Source organism: Cinclus cinclus, chromosome 9, assembly GCF_963662255.1.
Source record: "Cinclus cinclus chromosome 9, bCinCin1.1, whole genome shotgun sequence".
NCBI lineage: Eukaryota > Metazoa > Chordata > Aves > Passeriformes > Cinclidae > Cinclus > Cinclus cinclus.
The window spans coordinates 8597187-8617066 of NC_085054.1; the positions used below are offsets into that span (position 1 = coordinate 8597187).

At 39.1% G+C, this 19880-nt stretch overlaps 1 protein-coding gene across 2 annotated transcripts in view; it reads right to left on the reverse strand.

Moving 5' to 3' along the window:
- MAP3K20 (mitogen-activated protein kinase kinase kinase 20) overlaps window positions 1–19880 on the reverse strand; it is an 83137-nt gene that overhangs the window by 40261 nt on the left and 22996 nt on the right. For both annotated transcript variants that reach the window (XM_062498202.1, XM_062498204.1), the window contains exons 3-8: window positions 16314–16415; window positions 15485–15550; window positions 14519–14547; window positions 14263–14400; window positions 8259–8345; window positions 4640–4714 (exon numbers count right to left, since the gene is read on the reverse strand). In XM_062498202.1, the coding sequence (XP_062354186.1) occupies window positions 4640–4714; window positions 8259–8345; window positions 14263–14400; window positions 14519–14547; window positions 15485–15550; window positions 16314–16415 (497 nt within the window). The remainder of the gene's footprint in view (window positions 1–4639; window positions 4715–8258; window positions 8346–14262; window positions 14401–14518; window positions 14548–15484; window positions 15551–16313; window positions 16416–19880) is intronic.

The following is a 19880-nucleotide window of genomic DNA, read 5'->3' on the forward strand; positions in this document are numbered from 1 at the left end:
TTCTGTCCTGGGCTGATTTACTGAACCTTCTGGTCCAGGGCTCTCCATCCAAGACCCACTGTGCTCATGAGTCAGAAAGACCAGTGAAAACTTTTCTTCCTTTTTTTTTTTTTTATTCCCTTTCCCTTAGTCGCAAGGGGAAGCTATGAAGTAGGATAATAAACTGAAAACTGAAAAAGCCAGTTAAACGTGTTTCTTGAAAGAGCGCTGACTCTGTTAGTCTGTTTGACAGACCCCAGACAAGGTTGAGACAAAAGGTTGAAACAAAATGTAGCTACATAATAAGGGGATGATGCACATTCTCTCTCTACTGTGCCTTTAATTATACCATTTCTGCTAAAATTACAGATGCCGCAATTAAAACGTGCATTTTAATTTGGGAGCACAAAAACAATTAGGAACAATGCTGAGGTGTCTCTCTCAGGAAGATCCAAGTGATTTCCACATTATAAAAGACAGACAATTTCTTTATTTTAAATGTCAAACAGCATGAAGAAGTGTCAAATGCATAACAAAAAAAGAGACAAGCTCTCTTATACTGTAATGCCGCACTACTCGGCTGTAACTGGAGGCTTTGTCTGTCATTTTTTGGTCCACCTCCGTGCTTTCAGGCAATGGGCAGTTCAGTGAGCTACGCAGATTTTCTTTGCCACAGACACGCTCCCCCAGCCACAAGTGCTTATGCAATTTGTTCCCCAGCCCAGCATGCAGAGAGTGGCACGCTGGGCACACAGGGCTTCACAGCAACAGGTACCCGTTAAGCAGCACGCTGCTGGAACTGGTGACATAGTCCCTTGTATGGAAACCAGCAGGGTCTCCCTGCCTTTACCGGGGGCTGGGGAGGCAGCTGTCCTCCCCTCCACGTGCATGATGGTGCTGGACCTGCCCCAGCTGAGCAGATCCTCTGAACACACCCTGGGAAGAGCCCAAACTTCCCCGGTCAGGAGTGGGCAGCACTGGGGGCACATGGCACAAAATCCATCCATGACTACCACCACCAACTCCAGTGCAGTCCTGGGGCAGAAGAACCTTTGACCCGCCTTCACAGCCTTTTTGTTGCTACAGCTGCATCTCTTGTAACCACACCAGTGGATGTGAACTCTTAAGGGATTCAAGGGCCTCCCAAATGGTGAGGAAGCTGCCAGAGATAGGACATAGTGGCTTTCTGCAATTTACCAGGGTACTGCAACTGCTTCACATTGTCCAACAGACTGGCAGGTACATAATGTGCCTATAGAAAACAAATTTTCAGGAAGACACCAAGGGCAAACATTCCCATGCTGAATTATCTACAATATTTTATGGACTATTCAGGATCATTTACAAAACACATCTATGAGTTTTGCTTGCTCCTTCTTTCTCAGGTGTATACTGGGAAGTATAGGGCCGGGCTGACACTAAGTGAGCACAGTCAACTCTACTGTCAGGCTTGCCTGGAGCAACCAGCGTGGAGACAATGACAGAGAATAGGGCTTTTACTAATGGCAGGCAAAAGGAGCAACCAGCTGATTTGGGAGAAGCAGCAACAATCACTTGGTGGGTTCTGCACTACAGGCGAAGGAGCTGCTGAGTTGGTGCAACTGGAGCTGGAACAAATGCAGAATCACACAGTACTGCCAAAGTACTGTACATTCTGGCTGTGCAAATTCTGTAAACAGCCAGCAGTTACCCTGCCAGCTTTGCAGCTGCCAGATTTACAAGTAACAGCTTTGCATAGAGACAAACCTGACAGGAAGGCACAAGCCTACACTGTCATGTGGGTTTTGTTGGTTTCCTGCCCCTAGGAAGAGATAATTTCAGATTTAATAAATCCACTCTAAATGGAGAGTGGTACCCTGGTTAAAACTGGCAAGAAGTGATTTGTGAAACTGGGAGCCTGAGCTGAGAAACATTAAAAAAAAAAAAAAGTCTTCTTTTCAGTGGATAACTGTTTAGCACTTTCTAGAAAGCCCTTATAAGGGATTCTTAAAATATCAAGGCATGAGTCGCCTTTGAAAACTGTTTCCCTTTATATCTGTGATGTCTCATACTGAAATCTTTAAAATATATGCCCCTCTAGAAATAATTCTGGCTAATGTTTGCATTGTTTCCTTCCACTCAGTATTTCTTACTGAACAGGTCTGCATAAAACAAGGATATTTAATCCACAAGTCTTTCATTTTTTGTTTCTTTACTGTTCCCAGATTTCTGTTTTCCATTAAAATACTCCGTAATTTATAAACATCTCTTATGTGGAAAGAAAATGAAGGAACAGATGAAATGAGAAAGAATTATTCACCCATGTCCCAAAAGCAAGTAACCCCAGTAAACAAAGACATCAGTGATGACCAACCTTGTTTCTACAATTACCTAATACCCAAGCAAAAGCACCTTGTTTGGTAGAAATTTTAAGGTGTGAACTATTTGTTTCAACTAGCAGTTTAAACTGCATAAAGACTACCATTTCAAGTATCACATGGAGCACTAGAGATATTTTTTTCCACGTGAAGAAATTCTTAAGAATTCAAAGCAACATTAATAACTCTGTCTGTTCCCATGAATAAATTATGGTGTGAGCAGTGTCTGACACTCCAGCCGCTCTGCAGCACCTCTCCAAGTGTATTCCTCAGCCCCACCTAAATGCACATCCCTCATTTCTCAGGGGCAAGCCACCAAAAATTACTTCATGATTTTTGTGGGCTAGAAGTGTGCACCTTAGCAACTGCTTTTGAGCAGCTGACATACTCAAGTTCACCCCTGCTTGACCTTCAGTGACTTGTTCATGCATCAACGATCTGAATGTCTAAAGCTAATCCTGGCAAAAAGGGAATGTTACAGAGCAGTATTTCAGAGGAGCGTGCTCCATCTTTTGGCTCATGCAGGCCACACAGCCCTTTATCAAAGCATCTGGAGAACTGTAAGTAGCGAACCTTTCCCAGCACGTGACTGAATAAGTCAGTCACATGTCCAAACTGTGACCACACATTACTCCATTTCAGTCATGTGAACAAAGCTGCAGTTGCCTAACAGAGGAAGAGCTGCATAAAATAAACTAGCGAAGAGCAGACCATCAGAAAAACCCCATCTCACAGGAGATTCACACTTTGCATGCACCAGAGAGATCTCTGGGAACAATGTCCCAAGGAACCAGCCCACACCCACTTAATTATCAGACAGAACTCAGCCTGATGGTTAAGCACCATTCCTTAACAACATGCAAATCCCTCTCTCTCCTTGAGAAACAACAGTCTTCTGCACACTTAAGGAAGTGGCTCGAACAGGGAAGACAGTGAGCTGATCTAGTATGTGCTCCAATTACAGAAAAGAAGCTCAAATAGTTCTTTTTCTGAGGCCTTTGATAGTGATGCTGACACTTAGGAGCAGTTAGTAAAAGTAAGCAGTTGGCACTTAAATTCCTCTTCAGTAATTACTGACCTAGAACTTAAACAGCCTACCTGTAGATTCAAAAACTCAAAGCATTTTTCTCCCCTCCCTTCTGAGGAGAAGATATAAGAAGTTATTAAGAGTGGTAATTATATGTCTGTTCTTGTGGAAATCACATGCTGATGGATCTCAGTGTTCCAGATCCATTCTGCAGGAAAGCAACCCCTTGCTTTTAAAAGGCATACCAAGAATGGGTATTTTCTTTTCCATACTATTCTTCTGTGGCTACTCTTTGGTGATAAATTCTAGTTTAGAGCACCTGTATGGTATAATTTTTCTTGGAATTAATCTTGGTCTCTCTGAAGAAGTAGCTAACTTTCTTCTGAGTTTAAAGAAACTAAGTTCTTCCTGGTGCCTTGACTTGAGAAAAAAAGCACAATTTCCTTTGCTTAAGTATTCTTCAATGTCTCAAATATTTTCATAGGCAAAGGAAATAGATGTTAATCCTTGGTAGTAAAGCTAGTATGCCCACAGGCTCTTTTCAGCCAGTTTTATGTACAACAGGATGGTCACAAAGTCCATTTAAAGAAGGTTGCTCTCATAATCTACAAAATCTTTTACTGTATAAATACTTATTTAATCCCTTCCTTGCAGCAACAGATTAATAGTGACAATGATGCAGCTCTTTTAACTTTATATTCTGTTTTCATGGTTAAACAGCACTGCTATTATCATATTATTACAGTACAGCCTTTGTAAAGCTCACCATTCAAGCCCTAAGGGAACATTAGGAAAGGTTTAATGTTAATTTAGAATGTGTTGTTGCTGTTCCTACCTGTTTTATGGATTAACTTATTCTTTACTTACACTTGTGTTTTCAACACAAGTAGGGCACAGAATTGGACCTTGAAATTTGTATTTCATAACGTGATGCTCACATGCATCCAAGAGGGATTAAGTACTAACCTCTGAAAGAAAATATAAACCCCACGATTTTTCCATGGCTATATTTTTGCCATCTTACCATATTTCCTGTCATTGTCTTTAGTAGTCAGGAAAAGTTAGCAGCATAGTAACTCTTGATTAAAAGGGGAAAAGAGAGAGAGATTTAGGTATAAATATATAAACCCACTAAAAAAAAGAGACAATCCTGAGTATCTTCATGAAGAAATGTGTCAATGATGTTAGCTCAGACTTGTCCCCTAAAGAAATGCTAATTCACTTTGCAAAACAAGGCTAGGGTGGTGGTGCAGAAATCAAAACCACATTTAATTACCTTTGAATCAGCATCCCAGCATTGATGCATCAGTTCTGCAAAACTTCTGGGACAACTGCTTGGAATGGTTAATCTCTGATGGAAAGAAAATATATCAGTTACTGGAAGCATTTCCTTTTCAGCTGCTACTAAGCAATTTCTTATGAGACCAATAGACTTCAAAGAATTAAAGCACATTTCCTTTTTGAAACACAATATAAAAAATGTGGAGACATATTAGAAAGAAAAATCAAAATTACTAACACTAGCAAGAAGCACAAATAATTTTTAATAGACCTATAAGAAAGCAATGCATCAAATGCACAAATAGAGTTCCTTAAGAAAACTCAGAGAGAAGAAGAAAAACCAAGACAAACAACTTTTAATACTAAAACATAATAGTTTGTGGAGGTTACTGTGTAGTATTTTAAGATTCTTGTCAGATAGGCATAGCATACAGCCTGCCTTAATTCCTTTCTCCCACATAAATGATCTAGCTGTACAATACTATAATCACTCTTGACACACAAATAGCTGAAATATAGATTACATTAAGTGAGCTAAAAAGAGTTAAGTGAAGCTCTACATGACACAAGAGACGTTTCATGAGCCTGTGGTCAGCAGGATTAATGAGGACATGCAGATCTCAGAAAGCACTCACAGAGCACAGTGAACTCATAAATACTTCCTAATGACTGAAGACAAGGAGTTGCTGGTCATAGCCAGGACCACTGACTACACAGAATTAGTTTGAAGCTAGTTTGGTTTCATTTGCTGAGTTTTAAATTAGAAGATTCTTACATTAACAGCCTGCCTCCATAGTGGAAAGCTCTAAAACAAATCCTTTCTCATATACACATACAGAGATACTGAACCCTCTCCAGTTGACTGCACATGCTTCCAACATTACACACTGAAGGAGATCCCTCTGCTCTCACTAACGCCATTAAATGACTTCAGATGTTTCATATTACATAAATAAATTTTTTAAAGTTAGATAGAAAACCAGTTTCTCAGCGAAAATGAGTTCAAATGTAAGAGGGGTCAAGCTGTTTGAAAAAAGGGTTCTTGTCCTCTACGAGGCAAGAACCAGGTATTACATTCCTTTTCAGACTAACCTGCCAGGAAGACACTCTCATCTGCCCTACTACTGCCATTTCAGAAGTAAAGTAGAGCAGGTTATGTCACTCTGTACCATTACATTACTGCAGCGTGACCTGCAAAGCCTTACAAGACACAACAGCCAAAAGTAAGAGCTAAAAAATTCTGTTCCGAAAGCATTTGAACCCTGTAAGAATTGGAAACATGAGATACAGAGGCAGGGCACTGCAGAAGTCTGATTATTAATGTCATAACTTAACATGCAAGGGCTTCTGTGGAGGAAATACACAGAAATTTGTACAATGCATAAATAAGTTGTACTGGTGTCTGATCTCTAATTGAGTCATTAGCCTAAAAATACACTGGCTAGTCTTGCTGCAGTAGTGTCTGTAACCCTCACTGTTCCAGGGGCTAGACAAACAGTTGCAATCACTACTTGCCTCACTTATGGAGAATGTTGCCTACCTAATATGTAATATAGAGGTAGCAGGTTCCAAATGTCATATTATAATAAAGAATACATTTCTCAGTGGCAATTTATTATGAGATCATGTCTAGCATAACTTGAATTCTCACGCTTTGCTTTTCGCAAAAAAATGGCTTTAAAAAATCTTCACCAGAATAAAAATAATACTGTTAAATTATGCATAGTGTCAAAGGACATAGAGAAACATTAGAATCTACTCCATTTGCTGGCCTTAGGCTTTACAAAGGCTATTTTTCACCTTATGCAATTATGCTTTGGCCTTAATCTCTCACTGATTTTAACAAAAGACTTGCAGTCCAGAAGATGGAGGAGTGGCTCAACAGTAATCCAGTTCTCTTGTGGACTGGAACCATGCAATCCCACCGATATCAACAGACTGAACTGAGAGCAGAACCTGACCCTTACACGTGTTTTGGGACACAGAAAACTAAGAAGAAAGGTAGCACAAGCTGGCTTTTACGAGGCTTATGCTGGACATATTACCCATTTCATGCCCAGAAAAAATTAAAAGCCTGCAATGCCCAGTAAGATCCCTCAGAGTCCTCTGAGGAAAGTGGTAGCAACAGGCTAGTGGTACCTCACAGGCAAAGAGCTGGCTCTGAGAGTGCCACCCCTTAGGTTTCTTCAGCCATGAGTAAAATAGTCACATCCACATTTTGCTCATACTGTATTTTACACAATTTGTTGCTCCGGAAAACTGTAGAGAAATGTGTGTTGTACTCTTGGACCTGTTTCAGCACGTGACTGACTGCATGTCTTTACAATATTCCCAATGCCACTCTGTACTCCTTACATAAAACTGCATGTGGTATGCACAAGAACCTAATACTGTTGATGGAAGGCTTTTTGGCTCCTCCTTCAAAATGATGCGTGAGGCTTTTTCTAAACTAGGAGAAAGAGTGTCTTTGTGTCCCCTGCTCTGATAAATGCAGTAGAAGACCACATTCACAATCTTCACACTGTTAGTGTAGCATTTCCAACTAATTGGTATATCACAGTGTCACTCACTGGAATTAATCCAGTCCTCAAAAAGAAGAAAAAAGAGAGAGGCAAAAAAACACCAACAAAAAACATTAAACTAAGAGGAGGAAACCTAACTCCTCTGCTTAACTCTGAAGCATTTTGAGAAACAGTTTATGTAGAATAATAGAAATCTGTATTGTACAGCCAGTGCCTCGCCATTGTAATGTTTCCCAAGCTTCCGCTGTGTCTAGATAGAGGAGGTTTCATCTTTGTGGAGGATTTCCATGCTTGTCTGTGTGTGGTACAGTCACAACTTTAAATGTTTTTTAAATGTAGTTACTGTCTTTGATATCAAGGGACTATGTGTTCAGATATACGCTCACATGTCCAACTAACTGAAAGCCTCAATTTGTGAGAAGAAGAAAAGCGAGGCTGGGGACACTGTACAAACGGTGTTTACACCACTGAAGTGCTTTTGAAATGGAAAGACTCTGCATGAGGAGGCTTGCAGCTATGCCACAGCCTTGCCGATACCAGTGAGGAGCTCATCTTCAATGTAGTGTTGAACGTAGGTGGCAAAACTGTAATTTCTCTCTTTTTTTAAAACTATTTTTTCTTCTTTTATTTTTGAAATTTTCATCTAAGCGGCAGTTTCTTGTACTATAGTGACTCCTGCTGGGAGAGTTAAGTTGAAGTAGCTGAAGGTCTCTTACAGATATATCAACTCCCGGCCAGTAAAAAGATGTCCTAAACGCAGGAGATGGAGTTAAACTGTTCCCCTACCTTGGACGCAATGGCTTCTTTCATCACTAAGAACAAACCCCTAGGTTTTACAATTGAGACTGAGAAACTAGTACAGTACTTGTACAATTTTTGATCTACAGCATCACGACGTGAAGCTGCAACAATTAGATGTAAAGGGTCCATTCATGAGGAATAACATCACTTTGACCCTTTGTGTTAGCTCCTACTGCTAATCTTTCCATACGCGTGAACTTACTTTCAATTTGAAGAAGATGAAAAAGTCTTTTGCAAAACCCCAATACTGTTTTCTGATCTATGTACCTGAATGTAGAAATGTAGTCTTACCTCGTTTTTTTCCACTACAAGCCAAGCTACTTGTAATCCTTCCAAGCCTTTAAAGGGGACCTCCCTTGTTAGCATCTCCCAGAGAACCTGGAAGAGAAAAAAAGAAAAGAATTTTTATTTCTGTACTTTGTATTTTAAATACATTATTAAACCTTGATACAGCACTATTCTGTATCCAATTACCAGGCAACCAGTTTTCATTTGCAGGAACTTGGACCAGTGTTTGTGTGCAAGATCCTCTTACAAAATTAATTTGAATGTTTTTGCTTTTTCCTCTACAGAAAAGCCAAGATGAAAAACTGGGCTGCTTTTTTACTATCTTTGTACACTATAAAGTTCCCATTTGGCAACTGGGACTTGGGAAGACAATGAACTCTTCCTCTCCTTCTCAGCTCCAACCAGACATATCTTTGCTTTGCAGTAATTTTTCATTTAAAAATATTTCTATGCGATTGCAACCAGTGACTATGATCCAAAAGGCATTTTGCTCCTATGATATGCCTATAAAAATATAATTTTGCAATCAAAAGTGTAATTGTTTATCTCCAAGTACGTGATCACGTTAAACCAAGCAATATACACCATATAAAAAGTTACTCTGTTCACCACGAGTTTTTATAGACATACTGTCCTTAGCTATCAAAAGATCTCCTAATTTTGCGTGCTTTTAGCCTTTTGGTTACACACTACCCAAGAAACTAAGCTACTCTGTAGAAAACAGTTTGGCATCAACAAAAAGGCTTCAAGTCAATGAATCCAACTTGTTTTTTTGCCCTTGGGACAACGCATTGGAATTCAACCAAGTTAACAGCACTTTGTACCTCCACTTGTATATGTCCTCTTTTTTTAAAAGAGAACTTTCATATACACATCTTGTTGCAAATACCTACAAACTTCTTCTTCTGCTCATATATCAAGTATAACAACATCAAAACATCTTTAATGCAGGATTTGCCAAAATGCAGTAAGATCCTTATGCAAGTCTCTATATCCTCCCTGTTTGGGTTAGTGCCCAGGTTTATTCCAGCTGTACAATTTTGAATGGATTGTGGACAGCTATGAAGATCATGAGAAAGCAAATGCAACAATACTGGCACATAGAAGTCAAGCAAAAAAATGCACTGAAGCAGAGTTGGGCCTTTAATCAAGTGAACAGGGTACTCCAAGAGTAGACCTATCTGAATAATTCTTCTTGAGTCAGAAGACTGATTAGTAAAGGTAAGGGTATCTTGGAAAAATAAGAACAGTTTTTCTGAGAATAAGAAATATATGGGGAAAGCTATCACAGACATGTTCAATTATCCTGTTAGCCTCAGTTCAATCCTTTCAGAAGGAAAAAAGGCACCTCAATTGTAACTCAAATTATCGCCTCTCTACTGCTACAGAAGGAAATGTAATTGTGAGAGAAGGAAAAAATTTACCAGTCCCATGTACTTCAGGCAAAAAAGCAGTGTATAAAACAGTCAGTTTAAAACAAAGGCTCCTGGACCAAATCAAAGATGTGGTTGAGCAGTTTTGCAGCACAACCTCATCTGTTGGGACTGTACCATGAAACTACAGAGGAAAAAACTCAAGTTTGCACATCAGATAGTGCAGTATCTAAACAACCTTCAAAGTAAAGAACATAAAGAAATACATGTTAAACGTCTTCAAGAGCCTTGAGCTGGAAACCTACTGCTGTGCTACCTTTCTTTCAGAAGACTGTAAATTGTAAGAGCTATCTTGTTTCATTCATGCATATTTGCTTGTGCAGAACATTTTGCACCGAATTCTTTTATCATGACACCTTTAGTGTTTATTTCCACTGCCCAAATAGATCACTGAGTCCCTAAACCAATAGTGCTAGCTATAAACTCTTCCAAGACTACACACAGTTGAAGAGAAAACCAGCAATTTGACACAATATTAAGAAGGATTTTTCTTAATGCCTTCATTTTAGTAATAAATGCAAGTAAAATGTACAGAAGTTGGATGTCGGAAACCTTTGTATTTACTTACGCAGGTTTAGAAAATATTTTAACAACAGTGCAATTTTCATATTCAGGCCAGGTATATAGAGAAAGCCTTTCCTTCCAATGGTGACATGTCTCTATGTTCAATTTTACAGGAGTTTCAACCCCTTCTCATGGACTAGCTACCCTGAATCATCAGCTAAGGTGAATGATTGCAACAGCAGTCTTCTAAAAAGCAGCAAATGGGTACCATCTGCATTCTCATTTGCCTCTTCCTTTCCCCAGGGTGATTCAGCAGCAGGCAAGGACCACAACCTAACTTATCCCAGCCTCTTTATTATGAGGTACACGCTGTTCATTTTCAGAACAGTCTCCCTAGCTCACTTCATATGGAAATCAATTTATCTTTCCTTTCTGGTTTATAATCTAATTGAGACTGACATGGTTAACTGCCCCTCCCACCTGTGATGGTGAGGATCACCTGCTTTCCCAATTACATCACATCTCTGTGATGATGGACAGCAGGTGCTCAGAGAGAAAACAGCCAAGCTAGAAACAATGATGAAAAACAAAGCAAGGCCATTTAATATAGTTTACAGGTCTATAGGTTTGCAAGCTGCAGCCTCAGAAGACTCATCTTTGCAAAGAGAGGAACAGAAAGGAGAGATAAATGTATGAATGTTCACCCTATACACAAACCTGAGAATAAGAAATATGTGGTCTTCAGAAAAAGCCCACACACTTCTGTTGGCTCAGCTGTGCATTTCAATTCCTGTCCTCTAAACTATGTGACAATGACCCAAAGGAAAAATTAAACCTACAACACCTCTATGCTACCCCCATCCCCACACTAGTGCAAAGCCAATAATGATTCAAAGTGCCATTTGGATAGGGGGACATCCGAGTAAGTAATCTGAGGGAAAGAAAACACTCCGAACACCTTCACGGAAAAAAAAAAAAAAGCTTTGTCTGGTAGGAAACTGTTCACAAACAATGGTCAGGAGCCACAGTTAGCAGAGGTACAGCATAAGCATTAGCATTGCACTCACAGAGGTACTGCCCTTAGGCATGAAAATTAGGTCTGGCTTCTCTGCATTGATCCAACTGCAGTTAAAGATCACATCATTCTTTTCAAAAAGAGTAAGGGATAACCCCTGGAGCTGGCCAACATTCCCTCTATAAATAACATATGTTCTCATAACTAAAGCAGTGTTTGAACAGCTGCTACATTTAATGGCAGTCTCTATGCCACCAATAGCCAATTAATGGTTTTACTTATTTGTTCTTGTAAGTGATAATTCAGCTACACCAGAAAAGCTTTCTGTGATTAAACACATTTATACTGATACACAAACACACACTGTGGTCCACTACAAACAGTTCTGCCAGGATAACATATTCTGAACATATGTCTTCATGATTTCAAACAGTTTTTAGAGTGACACTGTCATTCCACATACACTTCCCTATCTGGCAGAGATAGAAGGAATGACAGAGATGGCAAGGAATAATTTTTGACCAACACACAGTGACATACAAGTCTGTTTTAGGGTTGATCACTTGTAACACTTGGTTTCAGTTGTTTGGAGTACAGACTTGGAAATGGATCAGAAAAGAGAACTACAGCATGGCTGAAGGAAAGTGTAAGATCTGTCTTTGGGTGGTAATAAATTCTCCTAGAAAATTTAGCTTTAGCATTTCATGACAGTATTATAAATTATTGACTATGTATCTCAGAGAATACATAGGCCTGTTTAATCATCCACCAAGAGCAGGACAAGCTAATCTAAACATTAGCTATAAACATGTATACAGCTGCTCACAAAAAGGAAAATTTATTTCAGCTAAGAAGCAGCTCAGACCTATGAGGCTGCAGAAAGACTTCAATACTTCATGGAAAAAAGCTCTCGCACAGCTTAAGAAGAATATTTAAAATTACAGATAGGTTTGTGGAATGAAAAGACTATCAGATAAAAAAATAGAAGAAAGGAAATTAAAGAAAACCATGGGAAAGATGACAAATATTGAAAATGAAATATCTATTCCTAGCATCTTACTAGTTTACATTTGAAAGGATTCTGTTCTTTGTTAAGAGGACTTTAACTGAAGTAAAGCAGATTTGTCTCTCTAGCACAAAAGCTGCTGGCAAGTGTTACGCTTCAAAAAGGGATTCTTTACATTTTGTTTTTATAGATGATAATAACTTAAAGAGACAAAAATACCCTTTCTCAGATTTCTTGTTTTCAGACCCCTAGCTAACTCTGTGGTAGTTGTAACACTTATTATAGGGAGATTCCAATTTTCAATGTTATATTCAGGCCGTTTCTTGCTGGTATAACCCCCTAATATCAGTTATTTTAGAAACAGATAACTTGGGCCACTGCCATTCTTCATTTCTACCCATCTATCTCCTCTGAAAATGATGGTGTGCCAAGACTAGAGTTATAGAAAGAAAAATAACTCTTAAGTGTTTATGAATTCATAAGCTTCAACACACACTACAATACATTAGTTCAAAAATAATATATTAAAAAATTGTGTGTCATTACTAGACATTCTAAAATTAGCACTACACAGCCATAACAATGTTAAAATACTCTGGTAACACTGAACTGTTTTCAAAAGAAAGGTAGTTCAGTTCTACCTATAAGCACATAACTGTCAAAGGAACCTGACTTTTTGAGTGAGGTAAAATAAACTTTGCACAACATACTGTTTCCAAAGTACTGTTAATACTTGACATGATAAGATAATAAACAATTTCTTACCCTCTCCCCCTTTGAAAACATTACCTAAAGTTAATTCAAACTAGGATGACTATGCAAGCAGCTTGAACTATAATACCATGTTTGGATTTTTTTCCTCTAATATTGTTGTTCTGTTTTGAAACTGGAATGTTTCCCTTCAGTAAGATGTGATTGCTTCCAGTAACAGTTTATATTAACGTTTACATTTGTTAACTTATGTTCTCTTACTCTTTGTGACATAGTTCAGTTAAGCAAGCAAAGATTTTGAATCTGCCAATATAGGCTCCTTGCAAACTTTCAGTGTTAAGTGGTCACATCATGTCTCAAAGATTTTTCTCACTATAAACAACTCTTTGGCAAAAAGTTAGTGTCACCCTCCACTGAGACATCAGCTTAGCTATGTATAGCCATATGTGCTAGCTTAAAACCTCTCATCTATCTCCTCCCATTCCTCAAAGACAAAGAGACAATACTTGACAGGTAGTGAAGAATTTCTCATTCTGCCACCCACTGTTGAATCCAAACAGAAAAATGGTTAATGCACCAATATGCATGGAAACTACAGCCCCACTTCCTTTCCTTCCCCCCCCAAGTACTCTTTACTGTCCTCTGCCAGAGAAGTCACAACTGATGTAACCAGTAGGGTTATTTCTAGCCTACTTCATACTGCAGAGCAAAACTAAATTAGAGTTTTAACAGTGGACAGAGTAAAGTAATTCACATTACTAAATCTGAAAACCTGACATTCTTATGAACTATAACTGATTCCTCACCCTTCAGAAAAGCAGTGCTGGGCTTCGATATTTTCAGATGGGGTCTATTCTCACAAATAGTGATAGCAGTGTCTTTTAAACAATTGATTATAGATCAGTTCCTTTTTAATAAAAAATCAGTGACATTGTATTTTGGGGAAAGTCGAATGCTAATGGTTTCATCTTGTTACACTCCTATTACAAAGACAACCTTTTACTCCTTGGTTTCACAAAAAAACCCCCGAAGTAGAGATTCATGATGCAGGTTGTTCAGTAGCTCCTGAAAGCCTATGGACATAGGCTGCACAACTGTGGCAAAACATGTACTTCCTACACTGGCATGCTGCTAACCTAATCAGATGTTACAAAACATACAAGATACTATGTTCTTCCTATCATTTTCAAGCATATAATTATAAACTGTGGGTCTTATGAGTCTTAAAAGGAAGTGTGATGTATTTTATTGCTCTTATTTAGAACTGTTGTTCCTGCACCACGTGAATTCTGTCCCACTGAAGAGCTGCCACAATGCATAGTGAGATGAGGCACTCACCACTCCGTAGGAGTATGTGTCACATGTTTCAGACACTGGAAGACTTTGAATAACTTCTGGGGCCATCCACGGGAAAGTGCCCACTAATGACATGTGTGTCGTATGGGAATGGAATCTTGAGGCACCAAAATCACAGATCTGGCAAAAACAAATAAAATATTAAACTGGTATTAAGAATATTGACCTCAATCATCAGACATGGAAACATGCAGTCAAAGCAGCAGCATCTCTCTACAAATAATTAAAGTGGTCATACCTTTAACACACCATCAGCAGCTATAACAACTGAAAATGAAAAAACAAAAGGTTACAAGAATGCAAAAAGCAAGCGCGATACATTTTTACAGCAAAACACTGCATTTTTCAATAAAACAAATGACCCTAATGTGAGCCAGCATCTGAATGTGCACACCTGTCCTGGTTTCTCTGAGAAGCTGACAGAATATCTGCTGAACACCTGCAAGCCTCTGAAGAAATGCTAAACCTTTCAGGCCTTACTGAGTTAAAAGACAGCAATACAGATTAACTTCATTCTCCCCAGTACAGTTAGGTTTAATAAGAAGCTCTCTGGAAGAGTCATTAATAAAAGGAGAAGAGCTACAACCGAGGTGAGACCTACATGTTTATTGACTATTATTTCCCCGTGTGCTCTATTAAAATCTGTGCTTCTCCAGTCCCACCACTAGTAGTAGAGGTTTCATCTAAAAGGCAATGTTCAGCAAATTTCAGAAAGGACAGTTAACTGCTAAGTACAGACTTCATACTGAATGTGTATCACTCAAAAGCCTGAGTATCCTTCAAACCTCAAAAAAGGCCACAGTAAAGGCAAGATTTTCTGATAAGAAAGAATAGGCCTTATCCAGTCTATTGTGACTGGTGTCTGCCAGACCTTCCTGGTACTCAATCTTTCCAAATAGAAAAAAAGAGGTGAGGAGTGCCCAGGCAGTATCTGAAAACTTCATCAGCTTTCATGGCCAATCATGGCCAGCAAGATACAGGTTGAAAGAGCCCTCCAAAGTGCTCTAGATGATACCAGGTCTGTAATGAACTTCAGACAGGCTCAGGATGGGGAGGAGGGAACAGGCTTTTCTGTGCTTCAGCAACTGCAGCTTTGATGACAACCAAGGCATTAGTTAGTTCTGCTTGTTCACAAAGCTCAGGCACAGATTTAAATGCCACATTAACAGTAAATGCAGAGCATTTCAGTGTTTTGCTACTTTACCATTCCTGGACTTCAGGTCCCTGTGGATAACTTTGACTGGAGCTTCCATGTGTAAATAGTGCATTCCTACACAAAACAAAGGAACAATCTAATTAGACAGGCTGAGCAGGGCCATCACATATCTGCAGTCATGATTTCTGGTTCCCACTAGCTGTACTCATGATGAGTTGCCATACCTGTGTCCCATATTGATGTGCTGAAGGAGAAGCAAAGCTTCCCATAATCTACTTTGAGTAAAAAGCACTAAGCAAAGCTCAAATATCTCTCAGAGCATATATACAGATATGCTAATATTTTTTAACATCATATGTAGTTATTTTCTCTAGCTATATAGTTAAGGAGATGTCTACATAATTAAGCTGGAGACAAAGATACTTTTTTTTCATTAGTTTACACCAATTCTTGTGTGGTCAGTCACAAAGAACACAAAGGATGGAACAGCTTACTCTACAGTATTATATGAAGAATTTCAGTATGTTTGCTGAGAATAAGCCCTTAGATTCCTTAAATGCCCCAAAGCAAATAAAATGTAAGAGCAATTATGCACTTTACCTCATAATTACTCTACATCAGCAAAATTATCCTCTTGGGACTTAGGGGCACACCAGAACTGACTCACAGAAGTCATTTTCACTCCATAATATTTTGGATTCATAACGAACGAGGAACATATTAAAAAGAACAGTGAATGGGTTTTGCTATTTTATTTATATATGTTTGACTGGTTTTGTTACCACCCGAGTCAGGAAGACTAGGAGGGCTTTCCTGACTAAGGAAGGCTGTACATTTGCTGGATGTGTAGGCAGTACACACTACTCTTCTTGCTTACCTTTGGCTATGTCAGTGGCCCAGGTCATTATATGATCCATATCCATCTCTTCACTTTTGTTACTATTAATGTAATCAAACAGTGAGCCAGCAGAAGCATACTCTGTTAAAAAACAGCAACCAACAAGACATTTAAGAACGTTGCACCTAACTTGAAAGACGTAATAGAAACTATGCCAGTTCCAGAAAGCAGTCAACCTCTGGCTTAATGACAAAGAATTTGGGTTCAACAGCCTAATAATATTACCAGTGTAGTAGGAGAGTTTATCTGATTATCCCAATGAAGACATAACAAGAAACATGCAGAACCTTTTACTCAGGAATCTGAGCTGCTTTGCCTGATCTTCCTTGATGCCAGATCTTTTTTAAAGATGTTTTTTTTAAATTTCCCTTAAGTATACCTACAGAATCACACAGCAGGATTCTGTGGGTACAAATAAGGTCATTTGGGGCCCACTGGTGTTTGGAAGTGTGGCAGATGGAATCCAGTCTGACTGCCAGAGTTGTGGGCCTTAAAGCAGGAATAACAAGCTAGTTAGCCCTACACACATTATAGGTGTGAAACTGGAGACAACTCTAATCTGTACACGACCACTTTCATATAACCTAAAATTCTTACTTTTTTGAGCAGTGAATTAGCCACTCTTGATCAGAAGAGCAGTTAACAGATGAGTTTGGTGGTATCAGATTCACCTTAATGTTTCCAAAATCAGAGGATACTCCCCACTGGTAAGCAGTACTGTGTATAAATGATACCCCATAACAAAACTTTTTTTTTTTTTTAAAGTAAAGCTACATGCTAAATATATAATGTTCTGTTACAAAGAAAGGGTTTGCAAATAGACAGTTTCCTATTTCCCCATGGAGAAACAGAACAGCAGATCAAATAATTTGTTCATGAAAAAATGGAAGGATGAAACTAGAAGTCTAACCCTGAGATAAGCAGGACAGATTTCCTTATGCTGCAGGTCATCTACAGCAGTTTTAAAGGCTGTAATTCTTCTGCTCAGTATTTATTAAATAAGCTTTATCTTATTTAGTATTCATTAATGTTTGACCAAAAACACAACAGGAGGCTCATAAGATGAAGAAGCTGATACATTTTCTTTTATCTGTTTGCAATGACAGGGCAGGCAGGTGCAGCCCAAGTAGCACAAAGACCAGGGGCATACAAGGAGCAACTTAAGCCTCTTGTCCCTCTCTCCTAAGGCTATTCAAAGTGCTCTCGAGCAGAATTAAGAACCTATCTAGAAGACTCTCAAAATCTTCATATCATTTGAAAGCAGTCACAAAATCATCCTTTAAGACTACATCCTAAAATCAGCCTTTAAGACTACATCAAATGTGTCTAAATTTTGTTAGTAATAATATTAATCAATGATTGATACATGATAAGGTAAATGCATACAAAAATTTCCATTGTTCCTAACCAAAGAAATGAAAAACACTGGGGAAGGAAACTAAGACCAAACTGAATCTGCAGCCTAGAACACGGCAGACCAGATGGGCAGACTCTAGTGATAAATGAAAGAGGGAGAAAATAGCAAGTCCTCTGAAAGTAAACACTCAAGTGGCAAGTAAGCTTTGGATCACTGCTGCACAACCTCCCAATGAAAGGACAGACATGTTGCTTCTGAAGTCACCAAGAGAGCAGTAAGCTGCTGACCTGCACATTTCCACAATTAAAACAGAAGCTTTTTTTACCCATGAGGTCATCATCTGTCTTATAAATGGATTCTTCAGGAACAGGTTGGCTGCATGCTTTGCATGCCTTTACAATGCATAATTTCATCCACCAGGGTCAGGGACAGCTCTGTTCCTCCAGCCCTCTGCCACTTTGTGTGAACAGAGGCAAGTAAGCTTCAATCAACAAAGCTCCATTGTTAGTATTTCTTCCATGCACTTATTGTGCCACAGATATTTACTAGGTGCTTGTGGATTTGGAAATCATATTGCAAGGACAATATTTTGTCAATAATGGAAAAAAAAATATTTGCTTTACAATGAAAAGCTCTGATTGCCTTACTGGACCCACCCTGTGGTGGTCTGTGGCATACATATGGTTCTGTACAATGGGGGCACAAGTTCTGAGAATCTTTTGGGATGAGGCAGCTGTGGCCAAAAGCCGTATCTGAAAGCTACATATTGAGACTGCTGCTGACAGAGATGGCCAGTAACATGACAGCAGCTCACCAGGTGGCAGGATGGGCTGGAACACAGACATACATCCCCGTAGGAAAATAGTTTTTTAAGTCCAGTTGTAGCCCTTCTCAGAGAACTCTTTAACAATCCCACGTAAGACATTACATGCAGCTAATACTTAGTACATGCCAATACTTGGCTGAATGCTTTCATCTCCATCACTCTGAAGAAATACTAATTTCTCAAGATTTCTTCTTGTTTGGGATTTTCTCTCTCAAGAAACAAATCTCTGACTAAACACAGGATTGTCTGCAACACTGAAGGCCATCCAGAAGATCACAAAGTGAAAATCCCTCTACAAGACATCAGAAGCGTAATTAACATTTCTTTTATCAGTAGCCATTCTCTCATTTGAAAATGGTGTGGGGAAATGCAGCCTCGCTTCCATTCCAACCCACAGGACTTCAGTCTCCTTAGAAGCTGCACAGAGAATCAACACAGTTTGCTAAAAAAAACCCAACCCTTTTTCTTCTTTATCCAGATGTGATCAGAGTTCCCTGTGGAACAGAGCTGTTGAACTACACACCATAGTCTCTTTCTCACAGGCAGTTAAAGAGTCCCCATTCTCAACAGCACAGTGAGTTACTTTAGTTTCAGTCTGTCTTGTGACTGGTAAGCAGGTCATATGTCCTCCCAACACCAACCTTTTGTGAAATCAAGCTGAAGACTTCTGATCCAGACATCATCCCAGGTCACTGATTACACCTCTCCTTTGCTACTCTGCTTGCTGGTTTATAGTTATATTAAAAAGGATAGTAAAATTACATTACTTGATTTATGAGCTTTCTATTGCTTCCAGAAAGAATTCAAGTTTCTGTCTATATGCCATCATCAGGACATTTCTGAGTGGTGTAGACTGTGGTCACCCCAAGCTCCTCTGGAATGCTGACTGCCACACCATGACCTCCAGTAGGCTGATACTCCTGGAATAAGCAAAGCTTCCCACACCCTGAAATGTGCTGCATTTCAGATGCACTCCCACCAGATTACACTGCCATCTGCTGTGATAACAGAAGTCCAAGAGACAGGTAGAAATAACTGTATTTTCACAAGTTCTGACCACCCATCCAAGAACCAATAAAAACCTGACCAACAGTGACTCAAATTGGTATTAGATTGTGCCACATGCAAGACTACTCTTCACATTGAACTTTGAAAGGTGACAGATATGCCAAAACATGCCTCCTAATCCACGTTTTCATGGGTTTTCTCTCTCCAAACATTTGTTTGAGCAGTTAGGAAATTTCTTTGCTTTGGGTTTACTTCCTACTCCTATCTTGTGTAGTTTGTCCCGTACAGGAAAGGGAGAAAATTCTGTATTTGGACCATCTCCAAAGATAAGACCAGGAAGCTTAAAGCATTAACA